A 22,657-nucleotide genomic window follows, 5' to 3' on the forward strand; every position below is an offset into this window, starting at 1 on the left:
ATTGTTGCAAAACATCAATGAAACTGGTTACAGATGCATTTCAAAACATCAGAATCTTCCAGTAAGCAGCATGGGAGCCATTATCTGCAAGTGGAAGAAACATCACTGCATCATCAACTGGCCATGCACAGGATCTCCTCGTAATATTTCTGACCAGGGAGTCAGAAGGATAGTCAATTCCAAGAGCCAAGGACCACTCGGAGAAAGCTCCAGAAAGACTTGAAGGCCAATTCAATTAAATACTGGAAGTAACTAAAGATCAGGATTCACAAGAGGGACCCCTGGAATCTGTTTAGAACAATGGGCCAAAATCAGACCTGATACTGCGACCAATAAGTTTTGTCATACAGGAAATGTCTTGAAGCTGTCTTTACAAACAAAGGTTTTTCCACAAAGTATTGAAGAAATTTCAGTAGGCACGTTCAATACTTTTTTCCTGTGTCATTCCACTTTAATACACAAAACTCTTATGTTTGGATTTTTTATATGTGTGTTAATATAATGTGTGGTGAAAATATTGAATAGACTCACTGGAAGTTTAGGCTAATTACTGGAAAAAAAAAATAAGCGTTCAATATTTCCACCATATATTTATTTTATTTTACCTGAATATTTTAACTTCCAAATTAAATGTCAAAATGAATGTCAGACGAAATTTAAAGTTTGACTGACTGGATTTTGTATACAAAACATAGTGAAAACTGTGTAAGGTCACTCTCACTCTCCCTTGCTAAAGCTTTGTGCTTTACTGCTTTACTTTAACTGCTTAGTGGGCAGCCGTGGCCCACTGGTTAGCACTCTAGACTTGTAACCGGAGGGTTGCCGGTTCGAGCCCCGACCGCGGCTGAAGTGCCCTTGAGCAAAGCACCTAACCCCTCACTGCTCCCCGAGCGCCGCCGTTGTAGCAGGTAGCTCACTGCGCTGGGATTAGTGTGTGTTCACTGCTGTTTGTGTTTCACTAATTCACCGATTGTGTTAAATGCAGAGACCAAAAAATTTCCCTCACGGGATCAAAAAAGTATATATAGCCTGGAAAAGCGAAGACTTTCTAATGAGGAGATACAGCACTCAAAAAATCCTCCATAGTAATGCATGGGGTTAGTTTGTAAGTTGTCTACACATCATATGTCTAACACATATCACAACCCTTCCGCGGCAAAACGTCGACATGTGAATACATTGAGCCAATCGTGTGGTGTGTTGTAAAATACATTGTGCCTGCACGATTCATAAGGTAGTCTATCTTTTGTTAAATTTAGTTGAGCATCGCTAGTAGTGGACCGCTAATTGTTTTGCTGCTGGTGCAATGTCTTTCTCCAAGAAAGCTAAGTCAGGTTACTAAAAACAAAGGCCCAAACAGCAAAAAGAGATACATCAAAATGAGGGGAAACAACTGAACTTCTTTCCAAAGAAAGGTGAGCACAAACGTCAAAACACGAAATCCCATGGTGTTTGCTTAAATATCTCCGCAATCATTAGTGCTAAAACGAACTTAGACAACCGATTGGAATAGCGGAAAATACACTTTCATAGGTTAGGCTAATCTGATGCATTTCGTGATCCAGTCTCCATCACTTTCAGAAAGACTGCATGGCGCCAGCTTGATTCATGTCCTGTTGTAGGCTACATGCTGATCATTATCACTAGGCTAGTGGTTTATGGCGCGATTTTTTTCTCTCCCTTTCCATTTTCGTTAGTCTTTTTTTTTTACTCAAGTAACGGATGGGATTTTTGATGTAGCGAAGTACAATAGGCCTACTTCACTCAAAATGTAATCAAGTAAAATTTAAAATACCGATTTTATAAACTACTTAAAAAATACAAAATACACAGAAACACTACTCAATACAGTAACGTGAGTAAATGTATTTCGTTACTTTCCACCTCTGGTACTCAATAATACCATATTCTGCACATATATTGACTCTTTCTGCTCTCAGTCATCTTCTCTGTTTCAATTCCATTATACTGTGTTGTTCAGACATTATAGGATTGTTAGGTGTTTGATTTGTATCTGCAGGAGGGCTCTCATGCAGAAACAAACAGATGAAGCCTCCAGCATTGCTGGGAGGACAACAAAACAAGTCTGAAAAAAATATATAGGATTTTTTTAGGAATGCTAATGCAGTTTTATGGATTTGTTTGTTTGTTTGGACTATCTCAAACTGTACTGATATGATGATTGGTCATCAGATTCATTTTTCAAAGGGATAAATATAGCTCCTGCCATACTGGAGATCTGGCCAGAGAAAAGATGTTTTAGTAATAATATCTGGTAAGTGACTCTTTTCTTGCTGTGAAGGTGAAAGGGGATGTAAGCATCTCAGTGCCGAAAGCAAATTGGATGCAAACCTTCAACTCTTGGGCAAAATCTATGCTTTCCCAAACAAACAGCAAACAACTGCACATAAGGACCTCTGAGTCTTCCAGTGAATAAATTAAATTTCTTCAAGACTCACAAAAGACACAGAATTCGACCTCATCATCCTGTAGACATACTGGGCTGTTTTGCCCTCACCTCAAAATCATACTCTTGTGTCATCCTCATAACAGTGTTAGAGAAGCATGATTTATTTTGGAGAATATGAGGCATTTTCTTTGGAGCAAACACTGTCTCACAAAGCCAGCGTAAGTGAAAACCCAGTCAGCAGAGATGTGTGTTTTATCTTCTCTCTTTCTCTCACTCTCTTGGCTTGGCTTAGAGACTGGAAGGGCAAGAATTCCTATTACCCTCTCCCTCTCTGTCCTCCTTTTTCTTTTATTTGTGTGTCACTCAGTGGAGCCACGGCTAGGTTGAGTGACTGCCATATTTTAGACACACAGTGTTGGGCTGTTCGCTGGCTCATTTAGACGGGAGCCTTATCTGCCGTGGCTTCCCAGCGTGGCGGGGGGAGGTAAGGAGCCATGGGCTCATACAAATGAGGGGTTGCTTGAACACGCTGAATGTCATCCATAAATAAACCATAGGCCCAGTTACAGCAATACGGAGGAAAAATGTACTACTGTGTGTCTGAAGTTATTATCATCTGAAAGACTACTGAATCTCGCCAAAGTCTCCTTGCTTCTACTCACTTATATACTGCTCTTACACACACTTGAGACGGATAAATACTTTAATTCCTGATTACAGCGCAGCCGGAAACAGAGCACAGATCAACACTGCATTCTGCACCAGGCTTTTCACAGAATAAGCACAAAGGCCATTCAAAGGAATGTTTTGTCTTCACAGAGAAGATAATCTTTCAAGCAATTTTCCCTGAGCACAAGAGTATTTGAAATTGAAGCTGCTGTTATTTGTGAAACACTGGTCTGCGGGCTTTGTAAAACACAGCTGTGGGGGAATTTATCCATCAATAGATTCAATAGCTACGACCCTATGCTGTTGTAGAATCTCACCGAAGGAACTCATTCAGAATGACTCTCACTCTCGCTGCATTTACACATTAAAGAGCACAGAATATTCCTCACTGGATTTATGCCAGAGGAATATGACGCATGCTTGACAGATACAGAAGTCAGATCACAATGTTTCGGTCTACTTTATTCAACATTAATTAAGCAGTGTCTTTTTTTAAACCTTGCACTGAAATGAAATCACACCACTGCTCCTTCTCAAAGTTGGAGGATGCTGATGAAAAAATGATGATGGTGGAGCCAAAGCAGAGATTCAACATTTATCAAGCCCTTTTTGTTTGTATCTTACCTCTAACACATCTGAGGTAATTTCACACCCAGGCTATCCACCGTTCAAATTTAATTCCAAAGGCATCCTATTGCCACCACACCAGATGCTCTTGTTGCCTTGCTGTTGTTGTTGTTTTCTCTCTCTCTGTCTCTCTCTCCCTCTCTCTTTCCCAACATCAATATTCAGCAGACAGCTCCTACTGCCCAAATGTACACATTTGGCTTAAAGGTTGCTGGACAGAGGTGACGATGTACAAATAGCTTGTTACTGTTCTTAAGTAGCATTTTCAGGTATCTTTACTGGCAGTATTTATTATTCTGCCAACTTTTTATTTTCACTTCCCTACAATTTAACAGGAATGTATGTACTTTGTACTCCTTACATTTTCAAAACATGTTTGTTTTACTGTAAATGCATTTGCGGGAAGTTTTTATTGAAGTACTTTATTGATCCCCAAGGGGAAATTCAAGACCAATATCAACAAATATGGATAGTACAACAGGGGACAGGGTGCCAATTATTATAAGTGCTTATTTATTTTGTTTGTTTTTAAGAAATGGTCACACACTATCAAAATTCCCTACCACAAAGACAAAAATGTGTAGGCTATAGTAGCCTAAAGTCCCTACCTACAGATACAGGCCTGTATTGGGCACGGTTGCACTTAAGACTCTGAAAGTGGCTCCAATGTACAGTAATGCTGAGAAATTACTGCACGCTGTAGGCTATGCCATTGTAAAAACAATGTTTAACTTCAAGAGAGTAAAGATGAAAATAATTATATTAAGGGCACAGAAATAGAAAATGAAATGTGTTTGAAAAGAAAGAAAAGCGTATGTGGATGAATGGTTACAGGTTGGCCAAGAATGTTATTTAAGGTGAACATCTCATGGCAAGCTTGACATCCAAATTCAGACTAGTGTACCTATTAGGTTCACTGTACCCTTAAAGAAAAATACCAACTTTTTGAGAAATATGTTTATTTGCTGTCTACCCCAGAGTCTAGCCTAGTTTAGCATAATGGAAGTGGGTTAGACCAGTTAGCCTATAGCTCTCTTTTAGGATTATTTTTACTTCTACACTTTGACTACATTTCAGACCCCTTTGTAACTTTCACTTGAATAAAGAACTTGAATCAGTAGACCTACTTATATCTTTATCAGAGTCTTTTTAAGAGAAGTATGTACTTCTACCTGAGTATGGAATGTTCGTACTTTTGCCATCTCCGTTGCCGGATATCAGTTCTGATGTAGATGATGCTTTCCTCTTTGTTTTGTATTCAGGGTGCTTATTTGTTACTTGCAGTGGTTTAAAGAAGTGATGTGTTCACTCAGGTAATGCTTCCTCACAGCTTGACCTGAGTTTGGTGGAGCCTGAAATATAGTCAGAGACAAATGCACAGCACGGTGCCGGCAGGGACAGGTGCATGGCATTGCAGAAATCTTCTTAAATGTTTCCTTATTTGAACATCTTGTGTAATGCTGGGCATGCATTTGACAAGCTTAAGCCTGGGAGGGAGAGAGTGATTGGAAATATATGCTTTTGTATGTTCCTGTGTGTGTGTGTGTGTGCCTGCCTGCCTGCCTGCCTGTGTGTGTGTCTGTCTGTTGTGTATGTGTGTGTGTTTGTGTGTGTGTTTGCACTGATAGCTGTGGTGTGTGTGTGCATGTGTGTGTGTGTGTGTTTGCACTGATAGCTGGGGTGTGTGTGTGTGTGTTTGCGTTTTGTCTCCTCTTCATTTCTTCCCTGGATGGTATTCTTAGCCAATCATCAAGATAATGCCAAATGATACTTGTCTCGTCTAAATGCAAATCTGAAGGTGCATCTTGGCAGATTTCCTGGCCAGTGCTGTGTCTAATTTCCCCTGTCACATCCACACTTCAGCTCCTGCTATTTATGAGGGCTGCGCACCAGGAATGGCTCTGCCCATACTATTTAGGGTTCAATGGCAACGTACATTATCTCGGTGAATCTAGGCCAGGGGTAAGCAAGCTCTAATCAAACAGTTAAGTGGAATTAAGCATAGGGAAAGGACATAATCTGTCAGTTGGGGTAAGATTACTGTCCAATGAGAGTGCATGGCTGAGAGAGAGGATATGCACACACCCACATGTCCTTGATTTACACACACACACATACATTCACATGCGGATGGATGGTTGTCATGGATGCAGCATGTAGTGAAAGCCCCTTACTGTGGTGCTTACATCTTCCACAGCTGTTTGATTAATTAAAAACTATTTCAGAATCTCCTCAAAGAGACTTGCCCCCAGCCCCTACAGTATAATAATGCACAAACAATAGGCTTTGCCTTCTGACATTCCACAATCTTACACATTGTGTGGTATTTAAAGGTGCTTTTTTATTATTAGAAGCAAGGTGGTGAACAATTGTTGAAGGAAAAAAAAGCTTTATTGGAAGTTTGCACAGAGCTTATTTATGCGCACATACAATATAGAATAGAGCGGCTCTTGAATTGTGTGCTAGAGTGTAGAGAGAGAGAAGAGATAGAGGGAAAGCGTGTGAAAGAGAGAGGGGGTTGACCTACTGTAGGTTGTTCATTGAGGCATAATGATTCATTTATATTGGAGCCAGGTAATCAAACATGAATGTAATGGTGAAGAGTAGAGAGGCTGGGGGCAAGTAAAAAACAGAATGGAAGGATGAGAAGGAGTAGAGAGAAGGAGGGACAGAGAGAGAGAGGGGCTGATTCAGCAGCACTGGAGAGGTGAGTGATGTCAGCTTGGCAGGGGGTTTCTACCATGACTGGGCAGCGTAGTTTATGGGCTGAAGCTGAAGGTACAGACACAGGGACGAAGAGTCGCAGGAACAAACCAGAGGTGGATAAAATGCACAGTGTATATACACAAGAACTACAGTACACTACAGTAAACCGTGTAGGCTGAATATACAATAGCACAATCAGAGGTGGAAAAAGTACGAAAATATTGTACTCAAGTAAAAGTACCAATACCTTGATGAAATATTACTCAAGTACAAGTTAAAATACCGATCTGAAAATGTACTCAAGTAAACGTAAAAAGTAGTTAATTTAAAATGTACTTTAAGTAAAAGTTACTTAGTTACTTTTTTTTTTTTTGGGGGGGGGGGGGGGTACCAGAACTACCAGTTTTACCAAAGACTTTCTAATGAGGAGATACAGCACTCAAAAAATCCTCTATAGTAATGTATGGGGTTAGTTTGTAACGCCAATATGGCAGTTGTCTACACATCATATGTCTACACATATCACAACCCTTCCGCGGCAAAACGTCGACATGTGAATACATTGAGCCAATCATGTGGTGTGTTGTAAAATACATTGAGCCAATCATGTGGTGTGCTGTGAAGACATCGTGCCAATCATCTGTTGTGATTATCGCTGCTGGAGCAAGATTGGTGTCGTGAAGCCTTACACACACGCATTTCTGCTGAAATAGATGCACGATAAGTGCCCAAAGTGCCCTGATTGGGAGCACCTGGCCCTGATTGATCAGGAGTTAAAGGCTCCAGGATCCAGTTCCTGAGGAGAGGCTTTTGGTGTGGGGACTGCTGGCTGTCTTGCTGCCTCTCAGCCTGGGATGTTGTCTTGTCTTTTTGATTTGGACTTTGTGTCATGTCTATGTAGTGTTTTGTTATGGTTTATCTTCATGTAATAAATCCCACTGGTTGGGTACATTTTAAAAGGTGTTCCTGATATTTATTAGGATTTGGGGTCAGTGGTGGGTTTTTGTTCACCCCTAAAGGGCCACGTAAAGGTGGGGGTGTAACAAATGGGGGCTCGTCCGGGATAAAGTGAACACTTTGGGAGTCTGGACTGTGGATATTTTGGGTGAGAAATGTGCTGGTTGTTGAAATTCCCTAGTGGTGTAGCCTAGCTACTTAATATTGATATTGGTCAGAATCCGGTTAGTAAGAGTGCTCCAGCTAGGTTGCTAGCAGCCTCTCCTTCGGAGTACTATTTGTTATTTTGATTTGTTAATGTTAATTGTTTTGAGGGGTAATCCTGGTCGGGAATCTCGAATTCCTGTCGGGGGCACGCTATTCGCGCAGTCTCACTGTGACTAAGTTCATGCGTTAACCAGTCGCCCCGAGGATGGCAGGCCCTGGAAGACCAGCCAGGTGAAGTTAGTTTCTTTGGTGGTAAGTAGGTACCGGAATTCTATTGAATAACTAAGTGGATCACGTTGATTAACACCAGCAGATTTCTCACTAGAAGTTTGGAGTTTAATTTGGGGTGTGTATGTGTTAATGGTAAGCATGGCCTATGTCAGTTTTAAGTATAGTTTACTGATTGCTTGTAGTGTGGTAGAGTTTGCTCTTCCAGTAAAAATCCTTATATTAAACATCACTGTAGATCAGCTCAGGTTGCTATTGCAGAGATGGTTTAATGATTTTCACACTGGAGAGTAGTGAGCACTTGTCTATTTCTGTGTTTGAGAGTGAGGGCCTTTGGTTTAGTTACTTGTTTGGAGGTTTGGTGAAACCTCATGTAGCCTAAGCCAGGGTTGGCTAGGATTTGAGGAATGACTTTGGTAAACTTGCTTGGTGCAAGTAGTCATTCGTGTGTGTGTGTAGTAACTTGGCCCGTAGTTGTGTAGAACAGTAGAGAAGCTGCATGCCTGTTAAGTGACCTTTGAATAGCGTTTGTGTGGCTTGGTCAAAGCACTTTATGAGGGAATGTGGTATTCTGCTCATGTTTTGTTGTTATTGGTTTGCTTGTATGTACTCTCTTACTGTTTATTGTTTACTGTCTGTGTCATGGGTTTTGATATGCTTATATTTGGTCTTGTCAGTAAACTTGCTTTAGTTAATAAAACATTCACTGTGGGTGAGATTAAGGTTGTTGCTGTGAAAATTTGAGTGCCTGTAACGAGGTGTTAATGATGCACCTGCTCAACGAGAGCATTGGATCCTGATGGGGTTAACGTGGCCCTGATCATGTGCTCAGAAGAGTTGCTTGTGCTACTGAGACTAAAGGGTAGAGACCAAGGCTCAGGTTGATAGTGTTCAGAGAATTCACATTTGTGCAGATTTTATGGGAATTCTAAAATGCCTTTTTTTTCAGCTGCCGAGGGGTGCTTCAGGAGGTTAAAGCTCCATGCAGTTATTGATGCAGGTTTGCCTGCATTTTGCCTCACAGTCCCCTTGCAGCATCTAATTGGCAGGTTGTTAGTCTTCAAGTTACTGTAGTGTAGTCTGGTGGCCCATGGGTTGCTGCGTTACGACTACTTTTCACAATGATGTCAGAGTTATCCCTTGTGGGATTGTATTTTAAGTCATGTGAGATTTGTTTGGTTTTATTCATATTATATGTAATTGAATGGTTTTGTAAATCTGATCTCCTACTGATGTGGGTGATTTTGCCTATGTGTGTTCTACTTGATCTTTTCTGTCATGTCCTAGGGCCCAGGATATGGAGATGTTGATATTGGGATCACAGGAGGTTTTAGGATTTGTTTTTGTTTTCAGATTTCCTGGAAGAAATCTTCTTTAGGGAGGGAGGTGTTACGACCCCCCTGTGCCCCTTCAGGCCTGACATGGCCATTGCATGGGCAGTGCAGCCCTAGCTTGCCCAATTAGCTAATCATACACACCTGGTGAAGGTGTGTGGGTATTTAAGGGCTTGTTCTCTCTCTTGATTTGGGCACTTTTCTGTTAGGCACATTCTGTTGCAGGCACCGCTGGGTTCTCTCTCTCTCTCTCTCTCCCTCTCTCCCACTGGCACTTTCTATCTTGGAACATCATACTGACTTTGGCATACACGCACCCACATGAACACACTTGCATACATGCTTTTACTTTCCCCTAGACATCTTTTGGTCATGGGCGTTGGTTTAGGGTGGGACGCTAGTGACTAGTCCCAATCAAAATTTTTGAGATGACAAAATTGTTCCCACCAATATTTTAGTAAACTCCTTTGTGCTATTTGGACTATTCCAACGGCAAGGACGACAGTAAAAGAAACACGGTCATTTGATTGGCTGAAACCAAAGGGGGTTTATCTGACACACACAACAGAGTCAAAGCATAGTAGGCCTAGGCTACTTTGTAGTGACACTGTCAGAAAAGCGAGCGAGTGTGTATGCTAAGTTATCGAGTGAGTGTGTATGCTAAATTATCAGGGATGTCTACCAATACATAACCCAAAAGAGGCCAGTGTAAAACATTGTAATATTCCCTTTGCCCTTCAGCATGCACATTTTGCCTCTTTTTGCGCTTTGTAGATCAGCTATGCCGCCAAAGAAGAAAAGGAACATTCGAAGCAATTTCATTATGCAGAGTCTAAGTAGGCAAAGTAACTACAGACTGTGGCAAGTGACAAGGTTTTCAAATGCGGATTTTACTAAGGAAAATAGCATTAACTGTTAGGATATTGTTACAGTTAACCTAGCTTCTGTATTCTTTCAACCAAGGTTAGGAGTCATGTTGAATAGGGGTGTGCCGCACAGACAGTCGCATAGCACAGAATAGAAGTCACCATCACTGACTGTTAATTGGGCTACCAATCTTGCAGTCGCAATAAACAATGGATCCGAGACATTTTCCTGTTCCTATATTCTGTTCATGTAGGCTAATGTATTTGTGAATGTAGCCTGCACAATGCAAAGAAATAAAAGACAAACTATGGTGCATTTCCATACTTATCGAAATGAACATTGCGAGACACTTGCGTATCTCCTTTTATGATCTCATTCAAGAAAGATTTTCTTTGACTTTTTTTGAACATTTATTTTATATAATGACATAGCAAACATGATGAATTGAATCCACATATCCTTGCACTATGCGAAACTATTTTCCACTAGCCTAAAACGTGAGTTTGAAAGATAATTGCGTTCACGTTCTCCTTAAAATGACAGGCACACAATTAAACTTGCACACCACAAATGTGATATTGAAGACAAGTGTAGACTAATAATAATTTAAATATCATTATGATGTATTGAAATGACCAAATATGTTTAGCTATTAGTAATTATGCAGATCATAAAATGCTATAAATAATTAACAATATACAGTATATAAAGTTTATATGAATACCAAAATATGAAATAGAAACCTATGACAACCATCACTTTATGTGTGTGTGTGTGTGGAGGGTCAATCAAATTCTATGATTGCCACTGATGTGAATGATCACACAATATTCAATATTACTGATGCCGTCAAATCAAAATTTAAAAAATCACAAAGGTATCGAAATTGAGATTCTTTACTTGGTATTGAAACAATAATGTTGGTATCGTGACAGCAGGAGTTGGGGATGTGTCCCCACCAAAGCTGAGACCAAACCTACGCCCTTGCTTTTGGTAATGCTTATTTATTGCTTTTGGTTACTTTTAAATAAATACTTTATTGGTTAAAGTTATCTCCGTTGTCCCGACTCCCTCTTTATGTTGCGGCTTAGAGCCGGGTCGTAACATAAATTGGGCGCTCGTCCGGGATGAACCATCCATGAGGTTAGGTGATGTCTTTGTGTAGCTGTGATAGACTGTAGTGTGCAGTAACTTGTGTTGTGTGACCTTGTGGTAACTGAACTCCACATTTGTTGGGTCACTAGTTGGTTGCAGCTTAGGGGTAAGTTGGCAACATTTTTGGTGTAGGGGTTTACACTGTGGCCCATTTTGTGTCGTGGTTGTGCAGTCCACTTTTGGTTAGGTCACTTGTGTGTTACTGTTTTTGTCTGTCTAGTCACAGCTAATTAATGTTTTTGTGACCTTTGTGTGGGATATAGTCACTCTACAGATCAGTGGATCTTTGTTAGTGGGTGTGGCTTCCCAATTTTGTCCAGTCACTTTGTTACTGGTTCCCTACATGCATCATAGTAACTTGTAGATGTGGTAGAAGGCCACATGGTGTCCATTTTGTTGTGGTAGTGGCAGATCACTTTGTTGGGTCTTTGTGTGTTGCTGTGGCAGCAATTGTAGTTGGTCTACTTGTGTTGACCCTTTTGGCTGTGACTGTTGCACTCCACTTTTGTGTTGGTCACCTTTGTTGCTGTATGTGTTACAGGAATGCAGTAATGTTTGTTTCGTTTGATTTTGTCCTGTTCACCTCATGGTAGGTAGCCATTTTGTCTAGTGGGAGTGGCAACCACTTGTATGGCTACTTATTTGGCTGCTCAATTAAAATCCAGTGGCAGCACCTTAATTGGCCCATGTTTGTAAGATCTCGTTTGAACCACCTTGGCCCTAGTTAACACCTTTAAGTCAGCGGCAGTCCCAAGTTGTTTTTGATTTTTATTGCAAATCGTTTGCTGGAGATTGTCTCCTTTGTATGGCTATTATGCCTTAGTAATGTTGAATGGCAGACAAATGTTTAATCCGCATAAGTCCACTACAAGTTGAGTGGTGCGCTTTGTTTGGTGGACTAAGTTTTGGTCTGTGCATTGAACATTTGTATGTAAGCATATAGCCTTGTACATTTGTTTTTGCAATTTGTGAAGTTCCAAGGTGGGACTAATGTATGTTTGTCTGTCTTTCATACTGGTGGTGGTTACATGTGTTCTGCACTTTTTGTAGCTCAGGCTTAGTAATATAAGTGCAGGTTTAAGAAGTGGTCCGGAAGACTCACTACTTTTTCTTTGCTCGGGAGTCAGGGAAGCTGTGCTAAACTGAGTAAAGAAGCGTGAGTTCTTTGTTTTTGTTTTCCTGTCCTTTTATTGTAGCCACTATGCTGTATTACTAGTGATAACTTCTGTGTCATTTTAACCATACAGCCTTGTGGAGAGCACCGATCATGAGTTGTGTCCTGCAAGTTTTAAAGCCTTACAATGAATAAATAGATATGTAAGAGTTAGTTTTGATGTATGTGCTACCATATTTGATGTATGTGCTACCATGAATTTGACTGTCATTGTGAATTCTGTATGTAAAACTATTTATTCATTGTTTTAAGGATGGGGGTGTTACGGCTGCATGTGTTCCCAGTGCTGTTTGTCCCTGTTCTCTCCCCTTTCTACCTCTGCTCAGGTGTGCTGCAGATAATTGCCCTGATTGGGAGCACCTGGCCCTGATTGATCAGGAGTTAAAGGCTCCAGGATCCAGTTCCTGAGGAGAGGCTTTTGGTGTGGGGACTGCTGGCTGTCTTGCTGCCTCTCAGCCTGGGATGTTGTCTTGTCTTTTTGATTTGGACTTTGTGTCATGTCTATGTAGTGTTTTGTTATGGTTTATCTTCATGTAATAAATCCCACTGGTTGGGTACATTTTAAAAGGTGTTCCTGATATTTATTAGGATTTGGGGTCAGTGGTGGGTTTTTGTTCACCCCTAAAGGGCCACGTAAAGGTGGGGGTGTAACAGGTGTCACACAAGAAACATTTCATGATGGATAAAAGCAAAAAGCTCTCCCAAGACCTTTGCAACCTTATTGTTGCAAAACATATCAATGAAACTGGTTACAGATGCATTTCAAAACATCAGAATCTTTCAGTAAGCAGCATGGGTGCCATTATCTGCAAGTGGAAGAAACATCACTGCATCATCAACCGGCCATGCACAGGATCTCCTCGTAATATTTCTGACTAGGGAGTCAGAAGGATAGTCAATTCCAAGAGCCAAGGACCACTCGGAGAAAGCTCCAGAAAGACTTGAAGGCAGCCAATTCAATTAAATAGTTCTGGAAGTAACTAAAGATCAGGATTCACAAGAGGGACCCCTGGAATTTGTTTAGAACAATGGGCCAAAATCAGACCTGATACTGCGACCAATAAGTTTTGTCATACAGGAAATGTCTTGAAGCTGTCTTTACAAACAAAGGCTTTTCCACAAAGTATTGAAGAAATTTCAGTAGGCACGTTCAATACTTTTTCCCTGTGTCATTCCACTTTAATACACAAAACTCTTATGTTTGGATTTTTTATATGTGTGTTAATATAATGTGTGGTGAAAATTTCGAATAGACTCAAGTTTAGGCTGAAATTACTGAAATTACTTTTTTACTGAAAAAAAAATTAAGCGTTCAATACTTATTTCCACCATATATTTATGTTACCTGAATATTTTAACTTCCAAATTAAATGTCAAAATGAATGTCAGACGAAATTTAAAGTTTGACTGACTGGATTTTGTATACAAAACATAGTGAAAACTGTGTAAGGTCACTCTCACTCTCCCTTACTAAAGAGCTAAATGGTTTACTCAAGTAACGGATGGAATTTTTGATGTAGCGAAGTACAATACTACAGAGCCCCCCTGGAGACAGGGTGGGCAATATTTTTAGACCGCACTTTTGCGTTCCCACGCAATACTTTTTGCGTTCCCTCACAATAGTTTTTGCGTTCCCTCGCAATACTTTTGCGTTCCCTCGCAACAACTTTTGCGTTCCCTCGCAATACCTTTTTGAGTTCCTCAGGATCATTTTTGTTCTGTTGCTTTGCAGTTTCAACTTGGGCTCCATACATTTCAGTCCCCATTCACGCAGCGCTGTCAGCACGTTAGTTCATGGTCAGTGTCATATCAGAGCGCACAGTGAGTGAGTGGGATCTAGTGGGGGGAGAGGTGGGGAGAGGGTAGGCTAACTCAATGCACACACACACACACACAGCAGACAGCAACATGGATTCACGAGAGAACGGGATCCGTGAGAGGAGAAATAGTTGCTGCAACTTGCACAGCTGTGAGGCTCCTTATGAACTGGCATAACTATAGTTGCCAGCCTCACACAGTAACATTAAAGTGAGGATTTTAAAGTATCGTTTGTCCAATTCGACATGGGATGTGGCACGGCTCACTGAGGAAGCAGCAGCATAGAGTTATTGTGAGGGAACACAAATTATTGCGAGGGAACTCAAAAGTTATTGCGAGGGAATGCAAAAAGTATTGCGAGGGAACGCAAAAGTATTGCGAGGGAACGCAAAAGTATTTCATGGGAACGCAAAAGTGCGGTCTAAAAATATTTATCAACGTGACCTAAAAATATTTACCAATGTGACCCTTCCCGGGCTCCGTACAATACTTCACTCACTCAAAATGTAATCAAGTAAAATTTAAAATACCGATTTTATAAACTACTTAAAAAATACAAAATACACAGAATATGTATACATGTATTTCGTTACTTTCCACCTCTGAGCACAATGTCAGCATCAAGACAACTCATCATGCTAATTAATAAACTTTTTTATTAATTCCATGACCTTGCAATTAATATGATTCTTGAACTGCCAACAACAGTCAGGGAAACACAGGGTTTTTTAATGGAAGGAATGGGAGAGAGGGATACGACAGACAACGGTTTCAAGGAGATGAGAAGGGGGGGGGGGCTGTGTTGGGCGCGCATGGCATGGAGACGGGAAGTTGGGCTGGGGGAGGGGGCCTCTTAGCGGGAGGACACTGTACAAATCACTCCAAAACAAACGGAGGAGGATTAAGTGACGCAGCTTAGACGGAGTGACAGGGAGCTTTGTGACAGATCCGGACACTGAGCTGCTTCTCAGCCCCATGATAAGATGGCCTCCACATGGCACAGGGCACGTCTTAAGATGCACTGTACAGTACAGAAAGCGGGTCACCAGAGGCTTTAGGGAGGGATAAGCACTGTTTTCCCCTTGTGTCAGGGCACACAAGAGCATATGGACACCGATTGTTGACTGTAATACTTAAATAACTTTGTTGAGATTACTGTTATTCGTTTAAAACTGCATCCTCTCTTTATAAGAGGGATAGTGTTCCCTGTTTTTTTCCCCGTTGTGTGGTAATGACATCATGATGACAAACCCCATTAGTACTTGGGGCCCCTTCATGTTGCCATTATTCACCACTAAATCCAATATACAGTTCATAACAAAAATAAGTAAGTGAATGAAACAATGCATGTACTGTAGGCCTAACTTAGCACCATAGTGGTAAACAGCTTTGACTGACAGATGTACAATATAGAAAAGCCCAAATCTGGTAAATGGCTATGTTAAATCAGAAAGAACTATGAACACACTTGCAGTTCATGAAAATAGCTATTCATTGTCAGATTTAATTCGAAGAACTCACTAATTCTGTTAGGAGAAATCCACCCTGCTGTGGAACCACCATATGCTGTTTTCATGTACACAGTTGAATGCCATACGTCAAATCTACCAGTGGGCTGTGAAAATCCAATATGTCTGCCAAAACAAACAGAGCAATTTTGCATAGAGGCATGTTTGAGCCCTCAAAGTGAGTCAGTACATTAGAAGTGCCAGTATTACAGAGGCTTACTTGCTTTGAATATTTGCATTATATTTCCAGGATGACAGTGATGTACAGTATGACAAGTCAAGAACATTAAAAGCTGTTTAAACAAGTCTCTTATCCAAGGAACGATAGAAAAGTCTGAGAAAGTTTGATAGATTCTGGAAAGATCCTCACAAAACTTATTTGGCCTGTCATATTTGTAACACACTAGCCTGACAAGCCAGACCCACATTAAAATGTAGGGTCTGGGCACACCGTTCACAGTGCTCAGTCCGAGGGGTGGGATAATCACTTGTCTTTCAAATTCCCTCTGCACGCAATAGGCAGCGGCAGCGCTATGAGTCCCATGCGTTTCCCACCATGGGAAGCTAGTTGGCTAGTTCAAACGTTTGCCAACACAATAAAAGCTTAACTCGTGTCACACTGTTCGCCAACAGAAACATCCATCTTATTTGTTTTCAAGTAGCAGGGAATTCAAGCCAAACCGTTGCAACTCTGCCATCAATCATTATGTTAAGTCCACCTAACAACTCTATACACGATTTCATTGGCCTGATTGAGTTTCAATTTCTGGAGCTCACAAGCCAACAGAGAGTTGCTAGACTAGCCCGCTAGGGGCGCGTCTAGATTTCTAGGCTAGTAACACACCACATTTTACAGAGATAATACTAAAACTGAGGGGTCACAGGATATAGTATGGAGACAGTTAAAGGCATGTTTGCCTTGTGGAGCGACGGTGTTAGGAAAGCCTTGCATGACTCCTGGACTAAACCATTGCTGCATGGCCTCTTCACAATCAGTGGAAAGAGCACACACATTGTTTTAAACTTGTGTACCGCATTTAATAGTCTGCGGACCCTTTGTTAACATCCTCTCCTCACAGTCAATACCATTGATTTAGTGGCTCCCCTCCTACCGAGACAGAAATCTCAACACGTCCCTTGTAAAGGGCAGGGATAAGCTATCCACAGAAGTGCTGGGGTCGGTTGACATACAGTACCCTTCAAACACACACACACACATACACACACACACACACACACAAACAGACACATACAACACACACTAAACTAATGGTGCTGCACCTATTTGCAGAAAGGATGCACATTACTGTTTTCTGCTATTTATTCTGGATTCATGAGATATCTGTCCCTTAAAAGCCCTTGCTCAAGTATTCTATCATCAGTGACTTATAAATAGGCTACCGTCTCTATAATTATTATTATAATTTCCCTTACAAGATGAGAAATGATGATTAGGTTCGGAGAATTAAAAGGGCATGCATTGCTTGATCATTATTTTAGTTGGTTTGATAGGGTGTAAACAACTGCCTTCTTTACTCTTCCCCTCAGAGCCACACAAGTGGGTGTGTGTCATTGCCTTAATTGATTCTGGTGCCTCAACAAAAAGGACTCTTACAAGTGTAGAAGTCAACAAGCATTGTGAAATGATGGATGACACAGTATTACTTTGGTGCACTGGAGCCTTGCAGCTTTGATCCTTGGAAATTGAAAGAATTCCCCACACCTGTAACTCTGCCTGCCTTTTTGATTAAACAGTCAGCTATATGGAAAAAATGTGCATGTAAATGTAACATTTAGCGCACAATCAATCACAGATTGAGTGTGAGCACGATTATAGTTGTAACGGGTTGCTGTGGTTTCACCGGGCTTTCATCGAGACGTGTGTCCCAGGAAGCAGCAGCTTGCCATGCCGAGCCTCCATTACAGCCCTGCCAAAGTATGCATCTATCAGGCTTATCTCCTGATAAATGCCACATCATAGCAGGGTGATTTATTTGACTACTCATGCTCCGCTGCGCAGACACACTGCACACACGCTGCATGCAAATAAACATGTCCATCTCCGATGAAGTGTTCCTTTATCTCTTTTCTTCCCACTTCTCCTTCTCCTCCTCCTCCTCCTCCTCATTTTCTTCAGTTTTTCTCACACATAAAGCGCATCTTTAAATGATGTCAAGTCTGGCTTCCAGCTGGCTCAGAGGCCAAATGGGTCTGCGGTAGCTTTTGTCTGTGGGACTCCTCAAAGCCGTTTAGGGGAATGGTTATGGTGCCACCACTGCCATGACAACGGTGGCGATGCATGCAGACGGAATCACACCCACCAGAAAGTGGATTAAGTACAGCAGAGCTGTAAATAGCAGCATCAAACCGTACGCGCCTGAAAGCTCTACAGATGTTTGGGAGTCAGCATGGATGGACAAGGATGGATATGGAGGGTGGGGGGGTGGGTGTGGAGGAGTTAAGCAGAGGTACATAGATAAATGGATGAAATGGTTTTCATATCTATGGCATGAAAACACACCATTAACTGTGGGTAAAAACATTACTCTGTGCAGGCAAGCCTCAGCGGCCCCTGGAGGCAACCTGCTAACCGCTAGTCATCTCATCCCGGCATCTTCACCCATATTACAATACATTTCCTGCCCGGTAATAAAGTTTCCTGAGCGTGAAAATACAAAAACAAAACAGAAAAGGGGGGGGGTTGCTGATTAGATAGCAGGTGAATAATGAGCCGCATGAACAATAAGATTCCCTCAATGCTGCGCTTCACCGCACATTAATCTGCCGGCGTCACAGCTTGTTCCCCCCAAAAACTTGGCCTCGGTCCTGCGACTAAATTAAGCCGATTTCACAGATATGTCTGAAGACTGAATCACCTTTTTCATTTTCTTTCTTTCTTTCTCATCCACCCTCTTTACTATGCAGGAATGTACTTTTGTGTTAGCTTTGAGCTTGCTGTATAGCTGCACTACTTTTGTAGTTCAGTGGACCTGAGGAGTGGAGTATGGGATAAGACAGTTACGCAGTATAGACCTCTGGCTAGCGTACTGTAGGATCTGGAACAGGGGTGGAGAGGAGATGGCAGGTAGAGTAGTTGGCTGGGAATCAGAAGGATCTTTTTACAACCTAATTTCCTCCTGGATTCTTCTAGATGTGTCTTTGACAGAGGTGGAAAAAGTACGAAAATATTGTACTCAAGTAAAAGTACCAATACCTTGATGAACTATTACTCAAGTACAAGTTAAAATACCGATCTGAAAATGTACTCAAGTAAAAGTAAAAAGTAGTTCATTTAAAATGTACTTTAAGTAAAAGTTACTTAGTTACTTTTTTTTTGGGGGGGGGTGGGGGGTACCAGAGCAACCAGTTTTACCAAAGACTTTCTAATGAGGAGATACAGCACTCAAAAAATCCTCCATAGTAATGCATGGGGTTAGTTTATAACGCCAATATGGCAGTTGTCTACACATCAAAGTCTACACATATCACAACCCTTCTGCAGCAAAACGTTGACATGTGAATACATTGAGCCAATCATGTGGTGTGTTGTAAAATACATTGAGCCAATCATGTGGTGTGCTGTGAAGACATCGTGCCAATCATCTGTTGTGATCTCGCTGATTGGTGTCGTGAAGCCTTACGCACCCGAATTTCTGCTGAAATAGATGCACGATAAGTGCCCAAAAAGTGTTGCAATATGGCCGCCGAGTGGAGGTACTTGCCTGAAAAGTACGTTGAGAAATGGAGATCTATGTGAAAAATCACCGGAGTTCTCCTTTAAGTTTGAGCAGTAGTTGATTTTCAAAGTTAGTTGCACTCATCCTTGGGTCGCTTTGCAGTGAACAGTAATCCAGCACAACTGAAAAGCCCCTCACAGGCAGCTGAGGCAGGCAGGCCAATATTGAGTTGCAGAGAGTTTTTTTATATTTGGAAACGAGCAGAAGGTTCAGCAGATTAAAGGGCGTCGTACTGGGGGGGAAAGTGGGAAGTATAGGGCCCCAATGGAGGAGAGGGCCTGTGAAAAGTGGAATACAGGGGGCACAACATTTTCACCAGGCATTAGTAATAACTCAGGTAATCCACACAAAAAAAATCCAAACAACTCCATAGTAAAAACAGAAGTGTTAATTTTACTCTTTAAGAGTTGAATTTAACTCTGTGTCAGATAACATTTGGTCCCACCCTAAACTAGTGTAAAATTTACTCTGTAGCCAGTGTAAGATTTTCAGAGTTAATTCTACTCAATATTGTGTAAAAATCAACAATGACCTGTGTAAAAATATTTAACACTGTAGTCGAATTACACTGTTAAGAGTAATGTGATTACACTTTATAGAGTTAATTTAACTACAAATTTACTTTAAAAAAAACACACTTTAAAGTGTAATAATATTTACTTTTAATTTCTCTACAGTGTTATTTTTAATGTAAATCTTATGATGTGGTGTTACTGAATTACAATAATGAACTAATATCTAATGAAAAGAGAAAAACAAAAACACAAGATGACAGCACCAGCATTTATTGTAAATATGTGAATTCACATTGCAAACACATTGCCCTCTTGCTTTGTCTATAAAAACAAAAATAATAACACTTAAAAATAAAATACTACACAATGCTTACCAAAGAAAAGACAAGGACTTCCTTGGTCACTTTCGATTTTTTTTTTGTGCTTGCAAAGAAACATCAACTAACGCACAATTCTTGCAAGCAACTTGACAACTCTTGGAGTCTCCTTTGTTTCCCCCAGATCAATGGTATAGATAGTTGTTTGCACAAAAGTGTAAAAGCTGCTCAAGGAAGAACTGTACGACATACCAAAGACACATAATGGGCTTTAAAGAGTTCGTCAAAAGCTCCCACTGAACCTGTTGCCTTGCATTGAAGCGCATGCTTGTCAATCACAACGAAGTAGGAGTGAATGCTGCTCTGTGTGGATCCCTGGGCGAGAAGGTAGGGCTGAGTACTTTGGGTGATGTTGTCTAGATGCTGCTGCACACTGGTTCCAACCTACAACAAAATAAATTCAACAGAATTGTTTTAGTAACTAATCTCTAACAATAAATCAGATCACCTCAAACTGTGCATGAGATTGAAGTGATAGGAAATATATATTTTAACAACTGCCAAGCATACCTTTTGAAATCTGATGAGCTGATCTATAGCTTGAGATGCAGACATCTTTCCCAGACTCTTTCGACCTTGTGCAGATGGTGGTAGCAGATGTAGCAGCAGCAAGATGGCAGACATGTCACTGTCCCAGCCTACAAATAAGTAAAGAAACATCTGATTAACATTATGCCATAATAGTATTCGATTATCAACTTGCACAATTACCAAAATGTGTACTGCAGACCTACATAATCAACAATATGAAGTAAAAAGGTTTGATTCTTACCATTCTCAACTTGCGCAGCTGACTCAGCATTGTGCATCAAGTCCAAGAGTTCTGTGGTGGGTACAAGTCCATGGCTCTCCTTTATTACTTTTGCTTTGAAAGTGGTTGGCCACCTCTCTAAGAATTTGTTGGCTGTGGTCTCACCAAACAGAAGTCTGAAATCTTGTTCCACCTGCAATGCAACACACATAGACATGAGTGATGAGTGATAACTGATGCTGCATTGGATATATTAGTGATGCAGCGAACTGAGATGTCGTACCAGTCCTGGTGTGTCCAGAAATCGTGGAAAGACCAATAAGACATCTGATGATTTGTTTTCATCATTGACCATTGCTTGCCGATAAATGAAGGTCGTTTTCATCATCTCATGGACAACGTCTTCATCAGCAGAGTGTCTCAAAACACTAATAGCTGCTTCCACATCCTCATCAGATGGCACTTTGTCAAAGGTGAAGGGTTGTCGACCATGGCCTGGCCCACCAACTTAAGACAAAATACAATGTCAAAGACTTTCTGCACAATCCACAAATCACCAACATCATTGTTACTGATCAGTAAACATACCTTTTGGAGATTTGCTGACTGAAGCGCATCTTTCCTCTGCAGTTTTTGTTTGTAAGGTCTTTAATCGCCATGCAAGGTATCCAGAACCACTCTTCGGATCGTAGTAATGCTCCTATGTGATTATAAATACATTACACACAAAAGAGTACTACAACAGTTCAGAGAGTGAATACGTGCATAATGTTGCAATGGCCCTTATACTTACATATCATGTTGTGAGTATGGGTCTTCCAGATAGGGAAACAAGGCGACTATCCCCTGGGCATAAGTCACTCCGACACTTTAGGGGGGTGATGTCCTAGCATATGAATTCAAAGATAACATCTTTCAATTGATATTGTACAACCCAATTTACATTACTGTTACTGTAAATAATAACAATGTTTCTTTCAGCCCATCTACATGTAATGCTTACCCATGTGTTTCTGTCATCTCAGCAGCAAGTATGTTAATCATCTGTCTTCTGGTGGCATCTGTCAAAGATTTGTTTTTTGCATAATGAGTTCACCACCAGGCTTTGATGTTAGAATTTCTTCAATCAACTTTAGGTGGAATAAAATGCAATTTTAGTCATTTTAAAACCATATGTAACACTGAAAATAGTTATTTAAAAAACACTTCCCATGATATGATACAACATTCAGACTGGACTTAGCAGCAATTTCCACTACCTACCGTTTTTGCCTTATAGTTTATTCGGCATGGCCTTTTAGGATGGCTTTGTTCACCAGCGGCTGCTTCTTCATTAGGGTCACACAGAGAGAAATTCTGAACGACGGTGTCATCAGATGTTACTAAGCATGATGATTGAGAGGCAGCTGTTAATTTGTATAAAACATAGAAATATATTACATGAGGCTGTTATTTTTAAGACGATAAATGTTCTCATTCCAGCCTTTAAACTAAATAAACACATTTCGAAATTGTCTGAATGAGTACCAAGTCCTTCATCGCCTAGAATGATACGAAAGGTTCCAGGTGATTGCTTCAATACTTCTTCAAAAACCCCTGAGTCAACTTCTGTGTCAG

At 40.9% G+C, this 22,657-nt stretch overlaps 1 protein-coding gene across 1 annotated transcript; it reads right to left on the reverse strand.

Moving 5' to 3' along the window:
• Positions 1 to 20,365: 20,365 nt before the first annotated feature.
• Positions 20,366 to 21,738, reverse strand: LOC143116124 (uncharacterized). Its single transcript, XM_076277610.1, has 5 exons — positions 21,629 to 21,738; positions 21,324 to 21,547; positions 21,062 to 21,233; positions 20,800 to 20,927; positions 20,366 to 20,673 (listed from the first exon to the last, which is right to left on the reverse strand). Exons 2-5 carry the CDS (start codon positions 21,426 to 21,428, stop codon positions 20,458 to 20,460), a joined length of 621 nt encoding a protein of 206 aa, XP_076133725.1. The 5' UTR covers positions 21,429 to 21,547; positions 21,629 to 21,738; the 3' UTR covers positions 20,366 to 20,457.
• Between the last annotated feature and the right edge of the window lie 919 nt (positions 21,739 to 22,657).

The sequence above is a fragment of the Alosa pseudoharengus genome, unplaced genomic scaffold (assembly GCF_046254945.1).
Source record: "Alosa pseudoharengus isolate Yale_2024_CS ecotype anadromous, Long Island Sound unplaced genomic scaffold, YU_APseudo_1.1 YU_APseudo_1.1_scf_11, whole genome shotgun sequence".
Taxonomy (NCBI): Eukaryota; Metazoa; Chordata; class Actinopteri; order Clupeiformes; family Clupeidae; genus Alosa; species Alosa pseudoharengus.

What these genes read in the sequence shown, in the direction of transcription:
- LOC143116124 (XM_076277610.1), bottom strand. Translation starts at nt 21,428, where the DNA reads ATGATGAAAACGACCTTCATTTATCGGCAAGCAATGGTCAATGATGAA. An exon ending in AGCTGCGCAAGTTGAGAATG is followed by an intron (nt 20,928 to 21,061) that starts GTAAGAATCAAA and finishes ACTTATTTGTAG; the next exon opens with GCTGGGACAGTGACATGTCT. An exon ending in AGCTCATCAGATTTCAAAAG is followed by an intron (nt 20,674 to 20,799) that starts GTATGCTTGGCA and finishes ATTTTGTTGTAG; the next exon opens with GTTGGAACCAGTGTGCAGCA.